Source organism: Elephas maximus, chromosome 2, assembly GCF_024166365.1.
Source record: "Elephas maximus indicus isolate mEleMax1 chromosome 2, mEleMax1 primary haplotype, whole genome shotgun sequence".
NCBI lineage: Eukaryota > Metazoa > Chordata > Mammalia > Proboscidea > Elephantidae > Elephas > Elephas maximus.
The window spans coordinates 160,046,593-160,073,137 of NC_064820.1; the positions used below are offsets into that span (position 1 = coordinate 160,046,593).

Here is a 26,545-nt window from a genome sequence, read left to right on the forward strand (position 1 = left end):
TGAACATTCTCATTATTTCCTTTCTGTTCTTCTGTTTCTGTTAATCTAGTTTCCCTGCCCCTTTACATTCTCATCTTTGTTTTAAAGTAGTTGTTGACTGTTAGGTCCCATAGGGTTTTCAAAGACTTACTTTTTGGAAGTAGATTCCCAGGCCTTTCTTCCCAGGTGCCTCTGGGTGGACTCGAACCTCTAATAGCTGAGCATGCTAACTGATATAGAAACTACCAAACAAAACCTAATTTTCTGTGCGTGAAATGCAGACCTTCTCCTGACTCCGAGTGAACAGTCGGTAGGTTTCAGGCCCCTGTTAGCCCCTAGGAATGTCAGGATGCTCTGGAATCACTCACACTCTCCTGGGGAAGACAGTCACTTCACACCCACCAAGGTCCTAAACAGCAAGAACCCTGGAGGAATTAGCTATTGCCAGCATGGTTGGTGGCACAGTAGTTAAGCAGTCAGGCTGCTAACCAAAAGGTCGGCAATTTGAATCCACCAGCCACTCCTTGGAAATCCTATGGGGCAGTTCTAACCTGCCTACCGCGTCACTGAGTCTGATCCACTCAACGGCAACAGGTTTGGTTTTGGTTTTTTTTTTCTGATGGTGTGGGTGGGGGAGAGGCACAGCAAATGTATGTTTTAGAAAGCTGGGGAAGTATCCCTTTAAAAGAGAAGAGTAGGATTGCTACAGGGACTTGTCCCCATCCCCTACCATATCCTTGGGTCCTGCACTCAGTCCAGAACCCTGCAGGGTTGTTGCATATAAGGAGGCGCTCCACCCACCCCATCCCACCCTAAAAACCCTAGACGGCAGTTAATCTCTTTGCAGATGAAAATTGAGCCCTTACAATGTGCCAGGCCCTATGCGAAATATTTTACATGCCTTATTTTATTAAATCCCTCTATGTGGGAAATACCTTTATTGCCCCCATTTTACAGATAAGGATCTGCAGAATTAGTTCACTTGCCCAAGATCCCAAGTCCTGGGAGGTGGGGGGCCCACAGGACTGAGGCTAATGTAGACGGCCTCTCAGACTCCTGAGAGGGCCCTGCCATCGCTACGCCTGGGTGGCCGATGGTGAAAGTGGCAAGGGCCAGCAGAACTTTGCTACAACTCTGTGCCAGGCTCCATACTCTCTTCCTCCCTCATTTAAGGCCTGAAGACGTGGGAACACACAGAGGCCACACAGGTATGGATTCTTCTGTTACTGATAAAGACTTCTTTCACATGAGTCATTTCCTTCAAAAAGGAGGAAAAAAAATTTTTTTAAGATTTCAGTAGAAATGTCCACCCTCATCCAAACTCCACTCCCACCCTACCGCCCAACACACACTCACTCCCTGACCCTGCTTAGATCTCCGAACCCTATGCCAGGAAGCACCAGTTGCTGGAGGACTTGGCATCTGGCCTCACAAACCCTTTGGAGAACAGGCACCAGTGGTCACAACAGACCCCAGGGGTCAATCCCAGCTTCTTCAGAAGTTGGCCATCTATCTAGTTGTCTTTACCTACCAGGTAGGGCTTTCCTGTCTCTGTCTTATTCTGTCCCTCCTCCTCCTTCTCTGCCAGTTTCTCTCTTCCCTTCCTTTATTTATCTTTCTCTTTTCCTCTTGCTCCAATCTATTTTTTGTCCTTCATCCTATTTATTAGTACAGCCAGAATGCTCCTCAGAAGCAAGGATGGCAAGACTATGTCTCACATACTTTGGACATGTTATCAGGAGGAATCAGTCCCTGGAGAAGGACATCATGCTTGCTAAAAAAAAAGAGGAAGACCCTCAACAAGATGGATTGACACAGTGGCTGCAACGATGGGCTCAAGCATAACAACGATCATGAGAATGGCAGAGGACTGGGCGGTGTTTCGTTCTGTTGTACATAGGGTGGCTATGAGTCAAAACCGACTCAGTGGCACCTGACAACAACAACCCTATTTACTGAGCCTCTGTCTGATCAGTTTTGGCCGTAGTTTCTCTCTGCTTCAGGTGGGCCATGCCATGAGGGTCATTTGTTAGCTGCCCACTACTAAGTTGCGCTATCTCCATCTTATTCCCTGACCAGTTCCAGAACTTGAGCTGAGTCAACCTGAGGAGACTTGGGTCTTTCTTGCCTACTAAGTAATGTATTCAGCCATTTTAAGTGTACTACAGTTCAGTGACTTTCAGCAAATGTATACAGGCATGTGATCACCACTGAAATTGAGATATATAATGTTTCCATCACCCAAAAAAACTTTTCTTGTACATTTTTGCAATCAGTCCCCTCCCTCCATGCCTAGTCCCTGGCAACTCCTAATCTATTTTCTGTCACTGTAATTTTGTCTTTTTTTAGAATGCGTATAAATGGTATCATATAGTATTTAGTCTTTTGTGTCCTTCTTTTACTTAGGATGATACTTTCGAGACTCATCCGTGTTGCTGTATGTATTGCTGAGGAGTATTCCTCTGTGTGGTTATACCACAATTTGTTCATTCATTCACTAGTTGTCATTTGGGTAGTTTCAAGTTTGGGGTTAAAATGACAAAGGTGCCATTAACATTCAGGTACAAATCCTTGTGTGGACATATGTTTGCATTTCTCCAAGGTAAATACTAGGGAGTAAGATGGCTGAGTAGTGTGGTAAGTGTATATTAACTTTATGACTACTGGTTGACTTGTTTTCCAACACGGCGGTACCATTTTACATTACCATCACCAGTGTATGAGAGTTCTAGTTGTTCTACATCCTCACCAACACTTGGCATGTTCAGTCTTTGTAATTTTAGCCATTCTAAAATGTGTGTAGTGGTCTTAATATGCATTTCCCCAGTAATTGTCAGTATTGAGCATCTTTTCATATCTTATTGGCCACTTTTGTGGTGTCTTTTGCCGATTTTTTACTGGGTTGTCTTCTTTTATTAATAGGTTTTAATCATTTTTATCTCCCTCTTTTCTTCTTCCTTCCTCCCTCTGGATCCCTGTCTTTCTCCCATTCTGTCTCAGCCCCAGTTTCTGACTGTCTGCGTCCACTCTCTAAGTTCCAGTATCTCCTCCTCTCTCCCTCCTTCCCCTTTGCCTCCTTCCTCCTCCTTCTCTACTCATGTTCTCCCTACTCTCCTCCAGGATATCTCAAAACCTGAGAATCTTGCCTCCTTTCACATTCCATATTGAAATAACTCCATCATGGATTTCACTCCTGGCCAGATTCAGTGTTCCACAAGGGGAAAAGCCTCTTACCCAGATGAAGGCCCAGAGAAGTAGAAAGACAAAGCCTGGTCTGGATGGAGGGATGGTTTTGCATTCTGGCATTTTCCTCCTCCCTAACTGATTAATGGTGTTTATGGATTTTTATTCAAACATAACATTTGAAAGTAATGGGTATTAAGTGAAAATTATCCTGCTTAATCAGTAGTCCAGCCATCTCTACAAACATAAGATTAGCTGTCCACATAATAAGGCTCTCCCTTGGCACATCTCCCAAGCCCAGCAGGAATTTACCTTGCCCAGGCATAGGGAAGAAGCAGCCTAGCCCAAAGCCAGTTCCTTTTCATCTCTGTTTGAGGGAACCGGTGTGACAATACTGGGTTGCAAAGCTCAGAATGCTTGTATGCAGTATGAGAGTACCCCAGATGAGTAATCTTAGAATTATTTTCTTTGTTTTAACAGCTTTATTGAGATTTAATTCACATACTATACAATTTACCCATTTAAAGTGTCCAGTTCAATGGTTTTTAGTATAATAACAGATATGTGTAACCATCACCACAGTCCACTTTAGAACATTGCATCATTTCAAAATGAAACACTGTACCCTTTAGCTGTCACTCCCTTAATCCTTTATTCTCCCAGCCCCTCCCTGAAAACCACTAATCTTTCTATCTCTATAGATCATTTAAATGCAGTCATATAATTTGTGGTTTTCTGTGACTGGCCTTTTCCCTTAGCATAATGTTTTCAGGGTTCATCCATGTTGTAGCATGTGTCAGTACTTGATTCCTTTTTATGGCTGAAAAATATTCCATTGTATGGGTGTACCACATTTTATTTATCCATTCATCAATTAATGGGCATTCAGGTTGTTTCTGCCTTTTGGTTTTTATGAATAATGCTGACGTACAAGTTTTTTGTGGACATATATTCTCATTTTGAGGGGGTATATACCTAGGAGCGGAATTGCTGGGTCATATGGTAATTCTATGTTTAATCATTTCAGGAACTGCCAGATTATTTTGCAAAGGGGTTACACCATTTTACATTCCCACCAGCAACATTTGAGGACTTTGATTTCTGTATATCCTCGCCAACAGTTATGATTATATGACTAGAATTCTTTTCTGATCCAAAATATCACACATAAATATACAATATATACATTTACACAATCATTGACACAGACACACGCAAAAATACATAGGCATACATGCCTGCACACACCTCTAGAGTTTACATACATGCACATGGAATCCCATATAGACATATGCAGTCACATATACAACCACACATACATACAGTCACACACAGCATACATGCATGTCAATCTACAGACCCCTGTGTGTGAATGCAGTTAATCTACAATACACCAATACCATCACAATTGTACACAATAATTGTCATGGTTTTTGAACTAACGTTCACATCTGCACACAGAACCAGAGACAGATGCACTCAGTAATGCATTCACATCTGCATAAACACACATATACAAACAATAGTTGTACCCCAAAAGCATAGCCGTATATAGTTACAGATACATAGTTACCATCACCTAGGAGTAGATAACTGAGAACAGGCTAAATGTATTCATGCAGGATGGTATGAAAGTGGTTGCAGCTTCATTAGTCCTTGTTGTATAGGGTAGGAAGACCTTTTCATTCATTCATTCCTTCTTTAGTCTACAAGTATATATTGAGCACACATGAGATACAATCAGAAAGACTGACATGCTTCCTGCCCTCATGAACCTTAGTGTAGTGGGGGGAGATGGTCAATAAGAAAACAATAATCACAGCCTGTGATATGTGCCAAGAAGGAATTAAGCAAGGTAAGTAACAGGCAAGGTCCCAAGAGCAGGTGAGAAAGTAGCCAGCTTCCAACAGCCGTTATCATGGTTGTTCTTCTAGTTGAGAAATGTGAAAGGGATTCAGATTCATCTTCTATAAGTTGTTGGACAAACTGCCATGTGCACATGTGTCTGTGTGTGCAAGTGTAGCAATAGTAGCAGTAGTCAGTAAGAGTAAAACCAGACTGCCTGGTTCTAAACTTTTCTTGTTTTGTACTAGTTGGGTGATTTTTTTTTCTCTATGTTTGTTTCTTATCTGAAAATGGGCATAATGATAATATCTCTTACAAGTCATTGTAAGGATTAAATTATTTAATATTTGTAAAGCATTTAAACCAAACCCACTGCCTTCCAGTCGATTCTGACTCATTGCGACCCTCTAGGACAGAGTAGGACTGCCCCATAGGGTTTCCAAGGCTGTAAATCTTTATGGAAGCAGACAGCTGCATCTTTCACCCATGGAGCAGCTGATGGGTTCGAACCGCCTACCTTTTGGTTGGCAGCCGAGCTCTTTAATCACACTGCTACCAGGGTTCCTTAAGCACTTAAAACTGCCTGGCAGATGCTAAGCTCTCAAAACTTATTAGCTGCATCACTGTCCAACAGTAGGTGTTCATTAAGGAAGGTGAGCGCAGGGGGAGGTGGGTGGGGACTGAAGTGGAGCGAGGAGATGCCGGTTTCCTATGGACTGTAAATGGGACTGTAAACGGCAGCCCATAAGCCACACCCTCCCTCCCCGCCTCTGCCCACAGCCGCAAACTGCAGAGAAAACACATGATGGGTGGCGCTGGGCAAGGCCCTTGGTTTCCAGCCTCATCCGGCTGTTCTGCAGCAATTCCGTGTGCTGTGGGCCTGGCTTGTGAAGCTCACTGGTTCTGTTTGCCTCTCTTTTCTGTCTGTGTGTCTGTACAGGTCAGCACTTACCACCCTGCACCTGCCTCCCCAGGACATTCCACGGCCATCGTCAGTCTGCCCAGCTCTCAGCAACACCTCTCAGCTAACATGTGAGTAGAAAGCTCCACCCTCTGCTCCTGGTTCTGGCACAGTGTGTCAACTTTGCCATCCCTGTGCCACCGAGCATCATGGCTCCCAAACCATGCCATCCAGAGAGGCAACAGCTCCCTTTCCTTTACAATCTCTGAAGGAAATAATGGTGAAAAATGCAAATTAGCATACGACGTCATCCTATCTCCTTATTTGACAGAAGTAGAAAAAGACTGGAAGGTTATACACTGAAACATCGCTGAGAGGTTGGATATTGAGCAATTTTGTCTTCTTTTAGATTCAAAATATTGATTCATAGGTGGATCTTGCTTTAATAACCAGGGAAAAATATAGCATTTTAGGAAAGAAAAAAAAAAGTCTTGTCGATAAGGACACTCCACTAGCGCCTTTGATAAAACAGTCCAGTGTCACAGTCCTTAGAGTCGAGAAGGGCTTCCTGATGTCTTGCCTGGCTCTGCCACTAATTCTTGGTAGCCAACCTCTTTCTCTGTTCTAAGACTGTTTCCCTAGTTATTTTCGACTGTGTGGCACCCTGTGGAGAAGGAGGGGACGATGAAGAGGGCCTGGATGTGAGCCCCCCACTGCTCTGTCCCCCAGGTTGTGCCACTTTTGTATGCCTTAATTATTGAGGAATCAATTTTTTTAATGTTTTTATTGGTAACCACTGGGTCTGGGCTTCCGTCTCCCTTCCCCATTCCCTGGGTCTATGCCCTACCGGGCAGGCTTGCCATCTTCCCTTACCAGACTCCCTCTGTCGCCCCAGGTTTGTAGCCCTGCACTCCTACTCAGCCCATGGGCCCGATGAGCTGGACCTACAGAAGGGAGAAGGCATCAGGGTCCTGGGGAAGTACCAGGACGGCTGGCTCAGAGGCGTCTCCTTGGTCACTGGGCGAGTTGGCATCTTCCCAAACAACTATGTCATCCCCATTTTCAGGTGCGTCCCTCCAATTTCAGCATCAGGAGGTTGGGTCATCCTAGGCCAGGGACCATCTGTGGGTTGAACTGATGAAGGACTCAAGACTTTTTGAGAGTGTGGGCCAAGAGACAGGTTTTGCCCTTGTACCCTCCTAACACCTTTCTTAAATAAAACAAAAGTTTTACAAGCACTTTCACATCTTTTAACTTTTTGGCTGTGCCCTAAAATCCTGTAAGGTAGATATTATTTTATTGATGAGGAAACTGATTTTCAGAGTTAAGCAACTTGCTCAAGACCTAGATTTCAGGTTTTCTGTAGCACAAACCCCAGAAAACCCACTTGACATCCTCCACCCCAACGTGCCACCTAGTGGCGTAATGGGAAAATGAGAGAACCTTGGGAAATGTCCCAGTACGCTAGCCCACTAGTATTTTCCATGGACTCAGACCACTACTAGTCCATCCACACCCTAGATCAAATGCCAATGACCCTGCAAGTTCTCTTCCCTAACAGTTTTCCCAACCTTTTCCATTTTGAGAGTACCTATCAATTTAAAAAAAAAAAATTTTTTTTTTTTTTATCAATTTCACTGGCCCACAGTATGTCTAGTCACTTCACGTCATGACCAGAAATGCACACAGACTCTCAAAACCATCCATGATTTCTCCTACCTCCACCCCATCAGCCCAGTCAGGCCTGTCACAAGGCATTGGGTCCATCACCCCACATAAATGGTGTCTTTATGACATACCAGAGAGTCACAACTCCAAGGAAAGTGACAGTCACATTGTAGCCTGTCAGGGTCAGAGCTGCAATCACATGTCCAGTTTGGGGACCTTCATTTAGGCAGGGCACTGTATCCGGAGGAGGGCGGCCAGGATGGTGAGGAAACAGTAAACTACCTCATGGGGGGAACCAATGAAGAAACTAGGGTTATTTAGCCTAAAGAAGATACGGGTCAGAGGGATAATAATAGACTGTGTAGGTCTGGACGTAGCTTTGTTCTAGGAGGGGGCAGAACATGGACCAGTGGGTAGAACTTAGAAGAAAAGGTTTTGGTTCAATAAAAGGCTGCGTTTTCTAACTCGTAGATTTTCTCAACCAGACTGGCTGGTGAGATAGTGGACTCTCTTTCAAGGAAGAGTATAGGCAAAGTCTGTGTAGATCCAGGGATTTAAAAAGAGATTTCTTCACATGGAAGAAAGTTGAGGTAGAAGAATGTAGTTACTCCTTTCAATGGAAGGTTCTTGGAATTTGTTACAAAGTTGCAAAATCTCCAAAGACTAAGGCTGGCTATAAATAATGCTTTAATTCACTTGCTCAACAAATATTTACTGAGCACTAACTATGTGCCAGGCACCTTTCTGGGCACTGGAGAAACACCAGTAAACAAAATACACAAAATCCTTGCCCACAGAATTCTGGTGGGAGAGAGAGACAGTAAACATGATATAATATTATAATACATGATATGTTAATGATAAAGACTAATGAGAAAATAACACAGAAAAGGGATAGAATGTGTGGGAGTAGTCAAAACTGCAGGTGGGTTGTTCAGGGATAACTATTGAGAAGATGGCAAAATGAAGAAAATGAGGAGGTGAGCCATGTGGATATCTGGGAGAAGACTATTCTGTATCAAAGGAACAGCAGGTGCAAAGACCCTGAGGTAGAATTTGCCTGACATGAAGGCCAGCAGGACTGGAGCAGAGCAAGTGAGAGAAAAGTTAGTAGAAGATGAGGTCAGAATGGTATTGGGGGGAGGTCCATTGCATATAGAATTTTTTAGGTCATAATGAGGAATTTGGATTTAACTCTATTGTAGGATTTTGATCAGAAGAGTGACCAGACCAGAACCAGACCCAGTGCCGTCGAGTCGATTCCGACTCATAGTGACCCTATACATGATCTACTTTATGTTTTAACCAGAATCTCTCTTACTGCTGGGTTGAGAATAAACTGTAGAGAGGCAAGGGCTAGAAGCAGACAAGTCAAGAGGCTACTGTAATAATCCAGGGGATAGGTGATGATGGTTTGAGCCAGGATGCAGGAGCCATGGAAGTAGGGAGAAGTGGTTAGATTCTGGATAGACTCCAAAGATAGAGCCAACAGGATTTTCTGACAGATCAAATACCAGATGTGAAAGACTAGAGGAATCAAGGTGAGTCCAAGTTTTTGTCCCAAGTTGCTAGAAGATGGAGTTACCTTTTACTGAAATGGAGATAATGAAAAGCAAGAGGAGCAAGTTTTGAGGTGGGAAGAAATGAAAATTCTTGTCTGGGGCAGGTGCAGTCTGAAATGCCTATTAGTAACCCAAGTAAAGATGATGGTAAGCAGTTGAGACTGGCATTTAGGAGAGAGGTCTGGGCTTGCGATAGTATGTAAAGCTCTCAGATGAGATGAGATCATCATAGCAGGATCAGTTCTACTGAAGGGAGTGACAGCAAGCCAGAAGCTAAAATCTTCAAGGAATGAGGGAACAGACCTAGAGGGTAGGTGTTGACTGTAACAAGCTGAGATGGTGGGCAGTAGTGTCTGGTGGTATAAGAATCAAAGCTGGGAAGTATTGCAGGGGGAGGGAATGGTTTAAAAATGACAATGAGTAGCAAGGAGGACACCTACCCTAGTTCATGAACAGTTTTCTTCCATGGGATCTAACATGAATTCCCTAAAGTCTATGCCTAATACTGTGGCATTTGCTAATGCATCAGGCTTCAGCCCAAAATCTTGGTTATACCATCAAAGAACCATTAGAATAAGAGCGATTATATAGTTTATCATCCAAACTAGAAGATTTTAGAGATAAAATGGGGCCACTCTTAATGCACCAGGAGGGCAGGTGTAAACTGAGACTGTCCTAGGAAAACCAGGACATGTGATCACCCTAACTAGAATGCATGTAGTATTCCATTCCAGTGCACCCCTTTCTCCCTTGGCTTTCCTGCTGGGTGAATCTATTGTGTTCTTGGGCCAGGGTTGAGCTGAAGCGGCAACCCTTTATCAGAGAGGGCTGCACGTCAGACAATGGATGAGTTTCAACATCAGAGATTGCCACTGAGTCCACACGTTTCCCAGCTGATAGAAATCTGAACATATGTCTATATTGAGGTACTACTAACGGTAAGGGGTGTTTTTGCTTATAGGGAGCCAGCATTCCCAATAAAACAAGTCCTTTCAGAGTATATGCTTCTGAGAGTTATTAGGTGACAGGGAATCAATGGTTTTCCAGCGTTTGTTTACTTTTTTTGATGGTTTGTCTTATGCAAAGGAAGTTCCATCCCTCTAATCTTGGACATGGGCAGCATATATCCAATTTGTCTAGCTGGGTGCATCTCACCCTTGTTCTCAACCATCCTTTCCACTGTGGGAAGTTTAGTTTCTCCCACTTCTCAGGGCTGAATAATGCTGTCCTTTGTCAGCTGAGTTTCTACCACCATTAGCAGGTTACGTGCTTAGAATTGAGTGGGTTGGACTAAATGTGCGAGGCCTCTTTTTGCTGTTTGAGTCTGTGTATGAGTTGTTTTTTGTTGTTGTTGTTGTCTTTGTTTTTTGTTTTATTCCCCAAGTTTTGGTTATCCATTTGCAATGTTGGGTCTGTACTGCCACCCACCACCCTTGTCTGCTATAAAACAGCCAAGGCATCTGAACCTTTGCTCTTATTATCATCATCCCCTAATGAACTGAGCTAGCCAGAGTTTGGGGGTGACTATAGACCAGAGATGACTAAATTGCCAAAGTTTAGATTTGAGTTAAGATTCAGAGAATGCGCCTTTTAGTTATCGAGAGGCAAAGTCTGCTGTACTATTCAGTGCTCCAGCCCCCCACCCTAGATGGTGACACCAAACAGCTCACTGTTGCTGACCACAACTAAGTCTCTGCCACCATGACACCTTTCCCTATATTCTGAAGACATCTGTTGACTCATGTTGTACACGACATTGTCACATGTTCGTCCAGCATCTGATCCGCCTTCCTAATAGCACCTATGTCCTCTTAGAGGTCCTCCATCATCTGTAGTCTTGGTAGGAGGCAGAAGTTTCCTCTCTTTTCAGAGGCTAAAGAAGCCAAGTCCTCTTCCTCCTCCTCCTCAACCCCTCACCACAGCCAAGAAATAAGCTAAGCCAATCTGGATGGAAAGGATGTGGGCAAAGTCAAAGGCCATTTGTTGTAAGAGCACAAGCAGCAGCATCTGATTGGACTCTTTCTGACAGGAGGTTCCTATTGCCGAGCTCTCTAGAGCCTCCTTGGAGCCATTTCCAAGCTCTTTCCTCCACCTCCCGTCCTCCCAATGAATTCCTTTCTGCCCAGCTAGTCAGAATAGTTTCTCTTTCATGCAACCAAGAATCTTTACTGACACGTACGCCCACTTAGGGCCTGATGGATGGACAAAAGAGACAAAGGGGCCACACTCATTTGCCTTTAACTCTCTGAACAGAACTATATCAAAATTGTCAAGGCCCAAATTTTTTCCTTGCCAGGAGGCTGCTGCCAGGGGAGAGCACAGTAGAGTTGCTGTGCTGTTTGTAAAGCCTCTTCTGAATATCATGCAAGTTCTTAACATTCGTATCACAGATAGAGAAGAAGACACAGGGATCTGTATGCTCAAAGCAGGCACAATGGAGCAAATTAGCAGCAATATCTACTCTTCCCACTTGAGCCCAGAATGTCTTTTAGTTTTTTTTTTTTTTTTTTAATCTGGAAAAACAAGGCTGATGTCTGCTGTTCTGGAGTGTCACAGGGATTCAATAATACCTATTAGCAGAGTACTTTGAAGTTAGAAGAAAATGCTAGGTAAGGACTGAGCTTGGTACTAAAGGACTTAGAGGGACTCAGTGTTGGATCTGAGAATTGGGATTTAGGATTTCCTGGAATTTGGCCCAGTGCTGGGCTTGGAAAAATGAGGTGGCATCTCAGTCTGTAGGCAATCATTCGAAGAAGGGACTGATGGAATAAGGCTGTTGTGGGCCTAATTAACTGTATTCACTCCTTACTGCTGCTGCTGCCACTGAAAACAGTTTTGGAACCTGTCTTTCCTGTTTATAATCCATTTGGCAGCATCTAACACCTTGAGGCCTTTGTTCAAAAGGCAGCCAAGTGCTACGCTCTGCCCCGGAAGCCAGTTCCTGGGATTTCTCTCCACCGCCCAGCTCTCATCTCTCAAACATGGTCCTACGTCTTCCTGGTGGACAACCCCCACCCCCCGCCACCGCCACCACCCCTCTTCACTGACCAAAGGCAGGTTGCCAGCTGTGGGTATAGGTCCTGCTGCCTCAAGCATCTGTACCTAGGGCATTTGTCTGCACATACTTCTCGGGCAGCATTGACCACAGTTAAATGATGCCTTACTTATATTCATACAAGGCTGGTTTCTTATTAAACTACATATTATTTTTTTTAACAAAAGAAGGAAAGAAAGGAGAAATAAGGGGGAATTATCTAAAGCAAAGCTTGGAGACAGTGGAAGGAAGGAAGCCACGAGGGCATCTCTGAACTGGGGCCTTGGTTGAGCTAGTGATTCCCAGGGAATTAACAGAGGCTGTGTAATCAGGAAGGTGACAAGGTGATGGATAGTCTGTTGGACAGAAGATGGGATGTTGGGATTGGGACTGGTGAAAGGGCAGGAAAGGCATGTCAGATAATATCCAACCCCCATGGAGTGCAGGGAGTTGTTCCATGACTAGAAACAGTGGACAAGGGACTGTTGTTATATAAAACTTTAATACTTCCTTGAAAATCACAGCCAAAGGCTAAAGAATTAGGGTCTTATTGGAGGTGTGCTTAGGGTCCACCAGGTGCTTTGATGTGTTTCTTTCAAGCAGGTTACAGGGTCTGTAGAAAAATGCTCTGACTAGCTGTCAGGAGATGGTGTTGCTCAGTGTTAACAGCATGGGTGCTGCAGAGGGCCAGCCTAGACCTAGGTTCAAATCCCAGGTCCAGCAGTTGCTTGAACAAATAACTATAAAAAGTCTCTGGATTTTTCGTTGTTTTTGTTTTGTTTAATTTATAAACTAGTAATGCTAATAGTACCTACTTCAGAAAGGCTATTGCGAAGAACCAGTAAGATAATGCAGACAAAACACTTGACCAATGCCTGGCACACAGTAAGTGCTCAGTACGTGTTAGCTGAAATAACTGGCATCAGCGCTGAGCACAGAACATAAATGTGCAGAACACGAAGGATGTAAAACAAATCATATAAAATCTCTGCCTTCAATGAGTTTAAAGTATAGTGGAAGACACTTAATGAGCAAGAAATAGCCACCACAAAGCAAGGAGAGCACACACAAAATGTCATGCTCCAAACTCAAAAGCTGAAGGGATGTGGGGTGAGGAGTGGTGAGAGCTGGAGTGAAAGATTACAAAATTCAAGTCTTCTAGTTCTACCAGGATCAGGCAAAATGGCACACCCTCCCTTCCCTTAATGCACCTGTACAGTTACCAAGGTGTAGGGACTTGGGCCTCATTAGTTAACCCTGTGTGGTCAAGGAGGGTGAGGAGTGGCTACATTTGCTGTAGGGTTGGGAGCTAATCGTTTCTTCAAATAGGACTTTTGACTAAATATTTTCTTCCTCTATTTCTTCTCTTTAAAAAAATTCCAACAACCAGAAAGACATCTAGTTTTCCAGAGTCCCGGAGCCCTGGTCTCTATGCCACATGGACGTTATCCACCTCGTCTGTGTCCTCCCAAGGCAGCATTTCAGAAGGTGATCCCCGGCAAAGCCGTCCCTTCAAATCCGTCTTTGTGCCCACAGCCATAGTCAACCCCGTGAGGAGCAGCACAGCCAGCCCAGGGACTGTAGCACAGGGCTCTCTTCGGAAAGGGCGGAGCAGCATGAGAAAGAGTAAGTGGTGGCAGAGAGGTACGTGCCTAGAGTTAAGTGATGGGGGGTCCTAACCCTTGGGAGGACAGAGTGCTTTTCTCACAAACAAGGATCTTGGCTTTAGAAGGTGCCTCTGCAAGGGTGCTTTACAATTCCCAAATGCTGAGTTGTTTTACTGAATGAAGCCAGGCCGACTCAAGGTTGCTGCCATTGGTCACTTTATACATGCACATCCATTGACTGGGGTGATAGCAGCCCTGAGGGCCAGCACGGAATTAGGACATAGCCAAGGTGGATGCTGGTTCTTATCAAGACAAAACAACCAAAGCACTTACTGGATCAGTGCTTTTCAAACTGTGTTTCCAGGGAACCCCTCAGGGGGTGCCACAAGGGAAATGGGGAAGAGAGGGGAAAGGAGGGTTAAGGAGGCAATGTTCAGAGCCCCTGAGTCCCTCTTGGTTATTTAAGTAAAAAAAAATTATATCGTACAAACTGTGCAAAAGCAAGTCTCCCTCATATCCTGAAGCCCTACCCCAAGTTCTCTTCCATATGTATGTACCTTCTGATCCTCTCTGCACTGTTCATACATAGCACCCACATGGTGCACATATCGATACATATAGGTCCATTTTAAGACCCATGCTTTTTTCTCTTAGCATATGGAGAGTCTACATATGATATCATTCTTGAGGGTTACAAAAAGTGTTTGACACCCATTGTTCTACAAAACATCAAAGTTCTATATCCTTAGACTTTTCTAGAAGAAAAGGAGCTAAAAAAAGTAAATATGGTTTATTTATTCCATGTCCCCTAATTTAAAGTAGGCTCTGCGATCCTTTTTTGCCATCTTAAAAAAAAAGTAGTTAAACATGACAATGCCATACAACAGGCAATGCAAAAGAACATATGGGACAATATGCCACACAGGAAAATTTCCCAAGAAAAATAAAACAAATATCAGTGCTTTCCCAGTGCTTTCATCTGATGACCATTTTGGCCACCAGTCTTACTACTTCTGCCTCTTAATTCCACTCAACCATGCCCCCCCCCCCACCCCATCCTCCTATCACCCCGCTCCAACCTCTCTCCCCTCAACAAAAAAACTAATCCCACCACAACAGACTTGGGTAAGTTACTAACCTCTTCAGTCTTCAATTTTCTCATTTGTAAAATGCAGATAAAAGTAGTACCTACCTCATCAGGGTACATATGTGTTTAATAAAATCAATCCATGTCAAGCTGATGGCATAGTGTCGGCACATAATAAGCTCTCAAGAAATATTAGATATTTTTATAACTGTTGCTGTCATTGTTAGTTGCCCTCAAGTCAATTCCAACTCGTGGCAACCGTATGTGTGCAGAGTAGAACTGCTCCATAGGGCTTTCCAGGTTGTGACCTTTCAGAAGCAGATCACCAGGCCTGTGTTCCAAGGCACCTCTGGGTGAATTTGAACCGCCAACATTTCGGCTAGCAGTTAAGTGCTTAACCGTTTAAGCCACCCAGAGACTCTTGATTTTTATTGTGCCATTATCATTGCTGCTACAACTAAGCAGATCGTTTTTGGCCCATTGAAAGCGTGAACTCAGTGTTGAAATGTTCATGTTCTGTCTAGACCACTTATGAATGCAGAGAATTGCATCTTGTTGGCAACTGTGCACACTTCCTTTAATAGTCTGCTTCTCAACCTTTGCGTAAATCTTGACTGACTAAGAGCTTTTGTCCACTTACATTGTGTGTGCATGCAATAAGAAAGCATTAAACCTCTCGGAAATTGAGAAGGGACAAGATAACACTTTACCCTCACTAGGATGACTATGATCAAAAAAACCGAGAAAACAAGATAAATAGATACAGCATAAAACCAATTTTTTACACATCTGTCGGGGCCTATGGACACGTGTGCCCAGTGCTGCTTTGACTTTTTCAGGTTCTGGAGGTTTTCTCTTTCTCTTTCTCCGTTTTCCCAAGGTGAGACTGGTCGAGCTATCAGTCTTCCCAGAGCGAATAGAAGTGACAGAAGAATTGACCGTGCGTACCTCACAGGGCTGTCAGTGGAACAATAAATGTCTAAACTGAAAGGTCAGACTTGTGTATATGGTGACTGACTTGCCCGCAGCAGCTGAGAACACCGACTGTGTTAGTAAGTGTTCTGCTCTTCAGGTCCACATCCGGCTTGATAAAGAGTCACAATGTGGAACGTGGCCTTGGCTCGGGCCCTCTGTGCTGGACACAAGTGACTGTGATTCAAACACGCATTCATGGAGTATCACTAGGGGCAAACGTCTCTGAGTGGGACATCACCTATACTTCTCTAATGCTGGGAGACCCTGATGGAGAAAAGGCCCACAATGCTTCTCAGGAGGGTCCCCCCACACCTCCCACAGTACAGGGAACTCCTGACTCCCCAGGTCACCTATAAGACATATGCCTAAGGGTATGAACGTCTCCTGTTTTCCAGAGAATTTGAGGGGAAGAAACAGCTTCCTTTTACTGGAAGAGGATCATCTCAGTTAAAAAAAAAAAAAAGCTCAGGGAAAGGGCAAACTCCTGGACCTTGCATTTTTAGGAGTTGCTGCCCTTCACCCAAACATTTAATGCACTCAGCTTTTAACCAAAAGGTTGGAGGTTCAAGTTCACCCAGATGTGCCTCGAAAGAAAGGCCTGGTGATCTGCTCCCAAAAAATCAGCCACTGAAAACCCTATGGAGCTCAGTTCTGTTCTGACACACATGGAGTCGCCATGTGTCTGAATTGGCTCAAAGGCAATCCTTTACCCAAAATAATGGTAGCTAACAAACACAGGGCTTTATTATGTTCCAGCCACTCTCCTAACACTTTGCACACATCATACAATGTAATCCTCACAACAGCCCTGCAAGGTACAGACACGGTTACTATCTCCAGTTTACAAATGAGAGAGCCGAGGCGTAGGGTGGTGATGTGACCTCCTTGCCCAGGGTTCCCTGGGAGTTAGTCTGATTCGAGGTCCTGTGTTAGGAGACTTTGCAAAGCTCATCCACACACAGCCTGAGGTCTGGAATAGCCTTTCCAAATTTACTTCTGTCTGGTATCCCATTTGCTTAGCACACATGCTCTCTTAATTCCGCTTACCTCCCCCCACTACAAACCTCCCCCCCGCACACACACACACAAAAAGCAATTCCACCACCATAGGACTAAAGAAAGCTTCTGTCAGAATTTTCATCAGCAAGTAGCTGGTCCTAGTCCTCCTATCTCCCCTTCTCTCTCTGCCCATCGTACTTCTCAGTTGTCTTTCTGTTGTGTTTCTCGATTTCTCCTCTCCTTCTGTCCTCTGTCTCTTGTGTCTTCGTTGGTTTGCATGCGTTTGTATTCTCTTCACACTGAGAAGCTGTCTCCTTGTGTCTCTTTTTTCACTCTCCATCTTCAAAGGTCTAGAGGGCAAGAGTAGAAACCATGTGTGTGAGAGGGAGAGAGGGGAGGCAAATGGAAGTCATTTACCTTCTGTTTACCTTCTGACACCCACCACACCCCCAACATTCAGCTAGCCAGTTACTTGCTGCCAACATCGTCAAACAGCACTAAGAAAAGAATAAGGTCACCTCTGAAAGACCCCGAGAGAATGTGAGTGTGGCCATATTGGGAAAGCACTTAACTATTCCAGGATATCAGGACACACTGCTTACCCAGCCCCGACCAACCTGCTGTCAGCCGGCCTGTTACTGATATCTCGTCACATAATTTCCCCAGATGGATCGCTGCAGAGACCTGTTCAGTCAGGGATCCCCACCCTTGTGGTGGGCTCCCTCAGACGCAGCCCTACCATGGTCGTGCAGCCGCAGCAGTTCCAGTTCTACCAGCCACAGGGGGTCCCCTCCTCGCCCTCCTCGGTGGCGGTGGAGATGGGACCCAAGCCTGCACCCACTGGGGAGCCTGCCCTCACATGCGTCAGCAGAGGCAACGACACCAGGATCCACTCGGCGGCCAGCTCCCTCATCATGGAAGGCAAGGAAAACCCCATCAAGAGTGAGCCTCCTCTAAAACCACCTGCATCTGCCCCACCATCGATCCTGGTGAAACCAGAAAACTCCAGAAATGGCACTGAAAAGGTAGGAGTGGGACAACATTCAGAGAGCTGATTTTTCAACCCTTGACTTTGTATTTATGGAATTCCCTGCGTGGTGTTCCGGCACCTGGGAGTTGGTGTTTTTGGCAAAGAACCAAAATGACAGCCTCATGAGAATCCTAATGCACAGTCCTGTCTTACTTCCCATCCTTACACCACTCACACCCTCTCTAAACGTGTTACTGATTTTGTTTTTGTTTATAAATAAAATATATTTATACATAATTCTCTTTAAGTCCCAGAGGTGGTTTGGGAAGAATGTGACTTTGGCACATTAGTGTGAAGTCCAGCTCTGCTGCTTGCTTGCCGGGTGACTTTGGCCAAGACGCCTCACCTTTCTGAAAATCTTTTTTTCAAAAACAGGGAAAAGGATAGTAACTACCTTATAGGATCGGAGTGGTCGCGATGGAGGTTAAACGAGAAGCTGTGTAAAGTGCTTATATGGGGCTTGACACATAATTATTCATTATATTAAAAAAAAAAAAACCGAGACACGGGAATTTAAGTGACTTATCAAGGCTGTAACACTCTGAGTTATGGTGACTCCAACAACTGGTATCGAGCTTGTGGCAGAGATCAGATCCATTAACTTCTTCTAGTCCAGGACGTTTCTCACTAGAAGACATGAGTTTTTGTAAAACGCTTATGTTCTCAATAATATGCTTGAAGCAAGAGAAATGGTAGAAAGGAAGAAGTGACATTAACAAATTAGGTGATGCTAGTCGTCATCTTTTAGCTTATTGACTATCACCACTACCACCATCACCACAACCACCATCACCATCACTATCACCACCACCATCACCACCACTATCACCACCACCACCCTCGCCACCACCATTATCACTATCACCATCGCCACCACCATTATCACCATCACTATCACCACCATCACCACCATCATCACCGCCACCATCGCCACCACCATTATCACCATCATCACCACTATCACCACCGCCACCATCACCTCCACCAACACCACCATCACCACCACCACCACCGTCACCACCACCATTATCACCTCCACTACCAGTATCACCATTACCACCACCACCATCACCTGTTCCCCCACAAATGGCCAGAGAATGTGGTTTCCTCTTATTTGGCAGGTATTTACTGAATACTAATGACCTGGCAGGCACCATGCTAGGCACACCACATGTCCCATCTCATTTCCTCCTGACAGCAACCCTCTGAAGCAGATATTATTATTCTTATCCTCTTATCCTCATATTCTAATGAGGAAATGGAGGCTTAGAGTGTTAAAGTGCATTACCCAAGGCCACATGGCTGACATATGTGAGTGGGGTAGAATTCAGATCTGATGACAAAATGCACGCTCTTAATGCTAAGCTGTAAGCTTGTAGGGAAAGGCATTTGGAGAAAAAACAAAAAGGTTTGAGTGATATAAAAGGTGGGAGTTCTTATTCGGAATTATAGTATTCAAACAATTCAGTTTTCCAAGCCTCAGTTGTCCATTCCCCTATGCTATTAGATATAGCCCTCAAACTGTAAGCGCTTAGTAAGTGCCCAGACCTCTCCTAGATGTGGTGAGGGTCATTTGAGAACTCTTTTGTTACATGTATTTTGCCGCAATAAAAAAATATTTTTTAATTGTGAAGAAACTTCGATTTTCAGTGGGGGACACTAGGATCAAATTTAATGGGGAGAAAAAATAATTCCTAAGCAGTACGACAAAACACTTTATTAAACCCTATGAACCAAAGGAAATACCTGCAGGTACCAGGCAAATATACAGCAGGCTAGGGGAAGTAGAAGAGGGAGAGGTGGGGCTTGAGACAAACTGGAGACCATGCATCTCATGTAAAGGGACAATGCTCCTCAGATTCAGCCCATTGTTGCATAATGGGGCATAGCCCAGTGTTGCCAGAGCTTTGATTTTTAAAAGAGACTTATGAAATCCTGATTTTTATACGGAATCTCTCAATTTTTATGAGTCGACAACTAAATCAAACTCTCAAACACTCTCCGGGCGAAATTCAGCCAGCAGGTGTCCAGTTTGCAAAGTCTGCTTTGAGGACTTATAAGGCCATTGTGGAAAGTTCTAAATGAAGTCATTAGAGGAGGCCTCAAGGAAGATGTGGGCCTTGAGATAGGCCTTCATGGTAGGCATGGAGGAGAGAGAGGAGGTAATACCATTTCTGGAAGGGATCATATCCTCTTGCCTCAGGTCCTTTTCACAGGTGGTTGCCTACCCCACTTATCCTAGATAATTTGTAATCCTCTTTCAATTTAATAATCCTCTCAATTTAAATAGCTCTGCCTCTGAGAAACTTTCTCTGACTACCCTGCAGTCCAGCTTAAGTTGGCTACTCCTTACACTTAGCATCTTATACACCCCCCATTAGAGCACTTATTAAAATTGTGTGTTTGTCAGAACTGTTTTGTTTACTCTTGGATTCATAGCACCTAACAGAGGGTACGATGCATAGGAGCCACTCTTAGTAGGCACTTAACTATTGGCTGGATGAGCACATAAATGTATTTTAAGTCAGGGCAAGAGTAGTGCGACAGCATGAACCAAGTCTTGGAGGGAAATAGTACACATCTCCCACCTCACCATGTCCCTTTGGTCTCCCTTCTCTTGCAGCAAGTCAAAACCGTGAGATTTCAGAATTACAGCCCTCCTCCTGCCAAACATTACACCTATGGAAAGCCTGAACAGCCAGCCACCCCTAAGGGGTCCCAGCCTGAAGCAGCTCCCTTGGGCCCGGAGATGACCATCCTATTCGCCCACCGAAGCGGCTGCCATTCTGGACAGCAGACAGACCTCCGGAGAAAGCCAACTTTTGGCAAGGCTATGTCCCCGGTGCCGGTGCCCACTGCCTCAGCCACGCAGACGGTGTTTCCCAGCAAATGAATCTCCGGGTGGCTATTCCTAGACCCTAAAGAGGTGAATTGCATTTAAATACAGTCTGCTTCCACTGCGGGTGTCCTGCTCTTCTTTGGGGACTTGAGCCTGGGTCCTTGTTCTGCCCGTTCTTGCTCACCTCCAGGAAAGGAAAGGTGGGAGCAGAGACTCCAGGCCTATCTGGGAGGAATAGAGGATAGACTGGGTGGCCTTCCAGACATAATGATTCCATGGAGCAAGGCCCACTACTCAGATCAAGGAATGGGAGAGTGTCCTGCCCACCTGTTTCCCAGTGTGGGATGTGTGGCCTCTCATTCCTTGTATTCTATGTAGAATTTCTATGGTGTTCTAAAAAGGGGCTTCACCCATGGGTGTCACAATAGTGGGAATGTTGACATTACTTCTTCGACCTCATCACCATATTCTCCGCAAGCATTAGAACAGCTTCTGTCATCTTTTGGGCCTATATGCCGGCGCTAGTAGCCGCCATATTTTTTTTTCCTGGTCATAATGCGAGCTACAAAGGGAGAATATTATGGGAGTCGGGAGGGTGAGGTAGATACTTTGAACATCCTAAGAATCCTCTAAAACCAAAGGGAAGTCAGCTTCTTGAGTTTGTACCAAACAAGGTCAGAGAAAAAGCTGACTACCGAATATCAAAACATTATCATACTTTACACTTCTTAATTGGTTTTCCCCCACAAAATCCTACACAATGGATAATCCGAAAGCACCCAGCTGCAGATAGGGCCCTGAACGGTGTTATGGACAATTAATTCATCCTGGCTCTATAGTCTGACTTCCCCAAGAAAACACACCATGCTTGAAAACAACCTTCTGTGGGATTTGGGTTTAGACATATATTGTTTGTATTGCCCCATTCTTTTCTTTCTCTGGTTTCTTCTCATTTGGGGCAAACTAGCTGTTTCACCAAGTTGCAGGATAAGGCAATAAGGTCGGTGAGAATATGGCAGCCCAAGGTGGGGGTGAGGGCACTTCCAGAGGAAAGCTGATGTGAAAGAGACTGGATGAAGAATGTTGGGGAGGAAGAAGGGGGAAGGAGAAAGACAAGGGGGGAGGTAAAGAAAACATGAAGGAGAGGGAGAAAGAGGAATAACAGTGAGAGAGAAAGAGGATTTAAAAAAGAACTATCAGAAAAGATGGTAAAAGCAGGATGGGAGGTAGTCTTGGCATTCTTGATTCATGGGGAAAGAAGGACGGAGCCTGCAATGGAGAAGGGGGCCAAACTAGGTGACCCCGCTAAGATGGGGCTGAAGTGGGCAGGGCCAGCCAGACAGAGCCTCGTAATCAAGGCTGAGGAGGCATCCTGGGGCAATGTTGCAAGACAACCCATTAATTCTCATTAAACTTAATTGTTGCCATTTAACATTTATTACATGCCCATCATTGTGGGCGCTTTAATGCATAAATGCCTTTTGCTGCTGAGGCTGGTTGCCATAAAAAAAAAAAAAAAAAAAAGGCAGATCTAATTAGACCTTTCCCCCTGGACAGTTCTTGAAGATCCTGGGATTAACGACATATATCTTTTACATACTCACCCACACACTTGGCAAACTGAATTGTCCACAGATTTTTCCAGGCCTTAATAAAACAAAACCACAGCCAATCCTGCCAAAGAATACTGCACATGCATCAGAACTTTGGAGCTGGTAGAGCCAATAGGGTAGCATGTTGTTTTAGTGCTGTTGTGTGATATTGACCCATGTCTGGTCCACAAAATCAGCATGCCCATCTTCATGCCTCACTGAGCTGAATAGGAAAATCCATATGGGAAAATGGGATAAAATCACAAGGACAAGAAGGCATTGTGTGATTTGTCAAAATATGAGTACCTATGCTTCATCTTTTTCCAAAAAAGAACTCTTGATGGGTTTAGCAACCTTTCCATACCCAGAATAGCAGATGTATGACAATACCAGCCAACCAAGTATTTAATCTGTGTCACAATAGCAATGGATCCAGTTAATTTTTAACTCTTGGGGCTGATAAGCAAGTTGTTTGGATGTAATAGAGACACAGTTCATGCCTTCCAAGTTAAAAGGCATCTTCTTCCCCTTGTCCACTGTCTCTATAGGGTAACTTCTCTTAGAAATGTAAATAAGGCCAACGGCTCTCCACCCTACCCCACCCAGCCTCTTCCCATGCCCATCATCGAACTCATTCCCTCCCAAACCAAATCCATCTCTACTGAGTCTTGCGAGCATTTGAGAGTGACAGGGTGCTGTTATCAAGTAAAAGTTGACCTACTGGCACCTTAAACTGTTACCTTCAGCCAACATGTATTGACCTTGTGCTATGTGCTAGGCACTGCAACGAGGTCAATAGGCACATAGTCTCATTTAATTCTCAATTTTATAAGGCACGTGTAACTGTCCCCATTATAGAGATGAGAAAACTGAGGCTTAAAGATTAACCACAGATAGAGGCAGAGCAAGGGTTTAGACTCAATCTAACTGACTTCAAAGCCTATCTTAGACTATGCTGGATGAACCAAGAAAACATCCTTGACTTCAGGATGCTGACTTCAGATTGCTGGGAGGCAGCCATAGTGTGATGGTTACAGATGCAGGCTCTGGCTTCACACTGACAGGTCAAATCACCCCTGACCACGTTTCAGCCATGTAATGTTGGGCAAGTTACTTAGCCTCTCTGAGCCTCATTTTCTTAAATAGAAATGCTAACAGTGTCAGCCTCATTGGGCTAGTGTGAGGACTAATTCAGATGATCTTATAAAGCAGCCTAATTAAACAGTACCTGACACATAGGGAACACCTCACAAAGGCTAGACATGAATGTTTTTAAGGAAACACTCCATTAAAACTCTAGGTGAGCGATTCTAAAACAAGGGCATGCCCAGGGCTATGGGTACTAAATAGAACCAAACAGCCTAGTGTTGGAGGTCAGAACATAGTCTCAGCTGAGTCCTAAAGGTCAATCAAGTAAGAGTCAGATAGATAAAGGAGTGGGAGAAAAGAGTGTTCCAAGCTAGGGATGAAACTGGGCGGTTGGGTTTAAATCATCAATCAAGCCAGGTTCTCTTACACTTGGATTAAGTAGTCCATCCTTTGTGGAACATACTAAGGATCCTGCCTAGAGTACTAGCACCTCAAGTCTGAAGCCTAAAATCCCATCCTGTGAGAGTTCCATCCCTTCAGATAAAAATTGGGTAGTCCTTTGGAAGAGTGCCCCTCTGCCTTAACAGTCAGACCTTGGCACCTCAGTACTAAGAAAGGTACTGAGGGTGAACTTTGAATGAGGTGGGGGGTGGGAGAGGATGTTGTACCTGAGAGGTAAAGGAAACAAATGCCCTATGTGAGGAAAACTAGGAAATGAGGGTCAACAACAGCATCTCCTTCCCATTAGCTGAGGACAGAACCTGAAGGCCATGCTTGAGGAATTGGTCTCTTTAAGCAGCACCAAGCTCCTCACCCTGAGCTTGTCTCCATATCTTCTCATTGACACCAGCTACACCCCTACCCTTCACCAATCCCATGTTGTTGTTGTTGGTTGCCATCAAGTCGATTCCAACTCATGGCAACCCCACGTGTGCAGAGTACAACTGCTCCACGGGGTTTTCAAGGCTGTGATCTTTCAGAAGCAGATCGCCAATGCCTATCTCCCGAGGAGCCTCCAATTCCATAGACAGTAACGTTCCCAACTGTGACTTGGTGAGATGTAGGACTGAACCAACACATAACTCACTGACTTCCAGCTTCTCCTGAAAAATCAGAAAGTCTGTCAACACCAGGCCAGCATTCCCTGTGCAACAGCATCCAGGTGGGGCTGGGTCGTGGCTATCCCAGTTACATGAATATGCACCAGCCTGCTTCACTCATTCACAGGACCTGCCCCTGAATTAGGCATATTTCCACCTAGAGACTGTGTGCTGGACTTCATCTCTCAAAGTCATCATAAACACCTTGAAAGTTAGAGCTGGATGGTCCTTAGAAATCAGCTGATGCAGGCTGCTCAGGTCTCATGGGTGTGGTGAGCCTGGCCTGGATCCTGGAGAGCCTTATTTAGTCATTCTGAGGAGGACAGTGGGCCTCTGTCTTCTCAACAGGTTCCCCAAGTGACTCTGAAGCACGTAAAGTATGAGAATCTAGTCTGGCCCCTCATATTGTATAGCAGAGCTGACATTCAGCTCTAACAGTCAATAGGAGTATAGCCATACCAGTTAAAATATTGAAATACATCTCTACTGGTAGGTGAACTGGGGATGCTCTGAGCTCTCTGATGCCCCTCCCCACCCCCACACTCTGGCCCTTGCCCCAGATCCTCCCCACCACTCTACCAACCAGTAATTAAAGGATTAAGGCCAAGCTCAGCAGATACCACCAGCCATAAAGCCCTTTTTCATTCTAATTGGCCAGTGCCTAGGCCACACTGGTTGCTGAATATCTTGACTGTTATCCTGTTGGAGAGAATAAGGCCTGGAGAGGTCACTCAGAGGCAGGGGGCAATATTCTCAAGCCCAGCACTCTTCCAAACCCCCATGCTGGCCACTCTCCAGCTTTCCTTGGCCAAGGAAAGGAGCTGGCTGGGAGGAAGGGCAGTTGCATGTTCACAAGTCTGCCTTTTTCTGCTAACATTTTCATAGGCATGAGCAGTTCCCCTGGGTTTCCCAGCTCCTCTGGTGATTTATTTGGCAGGCATGGAAGTCCTTTGTTTTAATAAAGTGAGCAGGCATCCGTTCTCATTCTCTCTCCTACCTCTGACTACCCAGGTCAGCCACACAGCCTCTCGACTCCCTTCCTGGGAGGTGAACAGCTGTAGCCAGCAGGATTGCAAAGTCCTATCAAGCCTCTCTAGCTGGAACCAAGTGCTTAGCAAGCTGGCACAGGGCAGTCCTGGGCCAGCAGCTGCTACCGCTGCTGCAACTCTTGCTTACATCTTGAGAGTAAAGGCCACCAGCTCTCCCTTTGGCTAAAAGAAGAAAATGTTAGCTCTTCCAGCAGCCTCTCAGGTGACTGTGAAAGACAGACACTTAGGGAACGTGTTTGGCAAGCAGGGCCAAACCAGAGGAGCTAACGTCAAAGATCCTTGAAACAGGTCAGTGTCATTGGGAATAAATCACGAAAGGACATTTTGCTTGAAGGAGAGAAATGTTAAAAGATCAAGCTGCCTATTTGCCGGGCCATAGTATTACCTCCTCAGTCAGATTGAAACCAGATGTTCCCAGGAAGCCCTTCTGTCCGTTGACCTATACATAGGCAAATAAAGTGTAGGAATCCAAGGCCTACTTAAAATAATAGAATGCAGGGATCCAAGGCATACCTTAGAGTCAAAGATGGGGGCCGTGGAGGAGTGCTATGGATTCACCCACCCATCCATTCATTGACTCAACAGCAGATAGCCGTTGCCCACTCTGGGCTAGGCACTGTGCGAGGCGATGAGGGTACAGTGGTTAACGGGATACATAAGAAGAGATAAGGCCCTCTCAGGGTGTTGTTTCTTTTTAAAGTCTTCTGGGTTTGGGGGCTCCTTTTTGCCTTTCTCCCCTTTTATGATTAAATGTTTCATCATATGAAACATATATATAATTATGTAGAATTGTAAAACAAATAACATATGTCTATATCTTTATATATAGACAGAGATATAATAATTAACAGCATTGAAGCCCATCTCCTTATTCCCTTCTTTTTCCCCGACCGCTGCTTCCCTCCCGTCTTGACTTCCGTGCCTATCATTCTCTCATAATCTTCCCACATATGTGTCACGTGGAGTTTTCAGTGCAACCCAGAGAGGTGCTCTGTAAACATGTTGT

The 26,545-nt window shown here is 44.8% G+C and overlaps 1 protein-coding gene across 2 annotated transcripts in view; it reads left to right on the forward strand.

Moving 5' to 3' along the window:
- Positions 1-26,545, forward strand: part of SH3RF2 (SH3 domain containing ring finger 2) — a 158,753-nt gene that overhangs the window by 118,011 nt on the left and 14,197 nt on the right. For both annotated transcript variants that reach the window (XM_049873984.1, XM_049873983.1), the window contains 5 exons: positions 5,948-6,039; positions 6,804-6,974; positions 13,563-13,798; positions 17,507-17,865; positions 20,494-20,796. In XM_049873984.1, coding sequence (XP_049729941.1) covers positions 5,948-6,039; positions 6,804-6,974; positions 13,563-13,798; positions 17,507-17,865; positions 20,494-20,763 — 1,128 coding nt within the window. In that variant the 3' untranslated portion in view covers positions 20,764-20,796. The remainder of the gene's footprint in view (positions 1-5,947; positions 6,040-6,803; positions 6,975-13,562; positions 13,799-17,506; positions 17,866-20,493; positions 20,797-26,545) is intronic.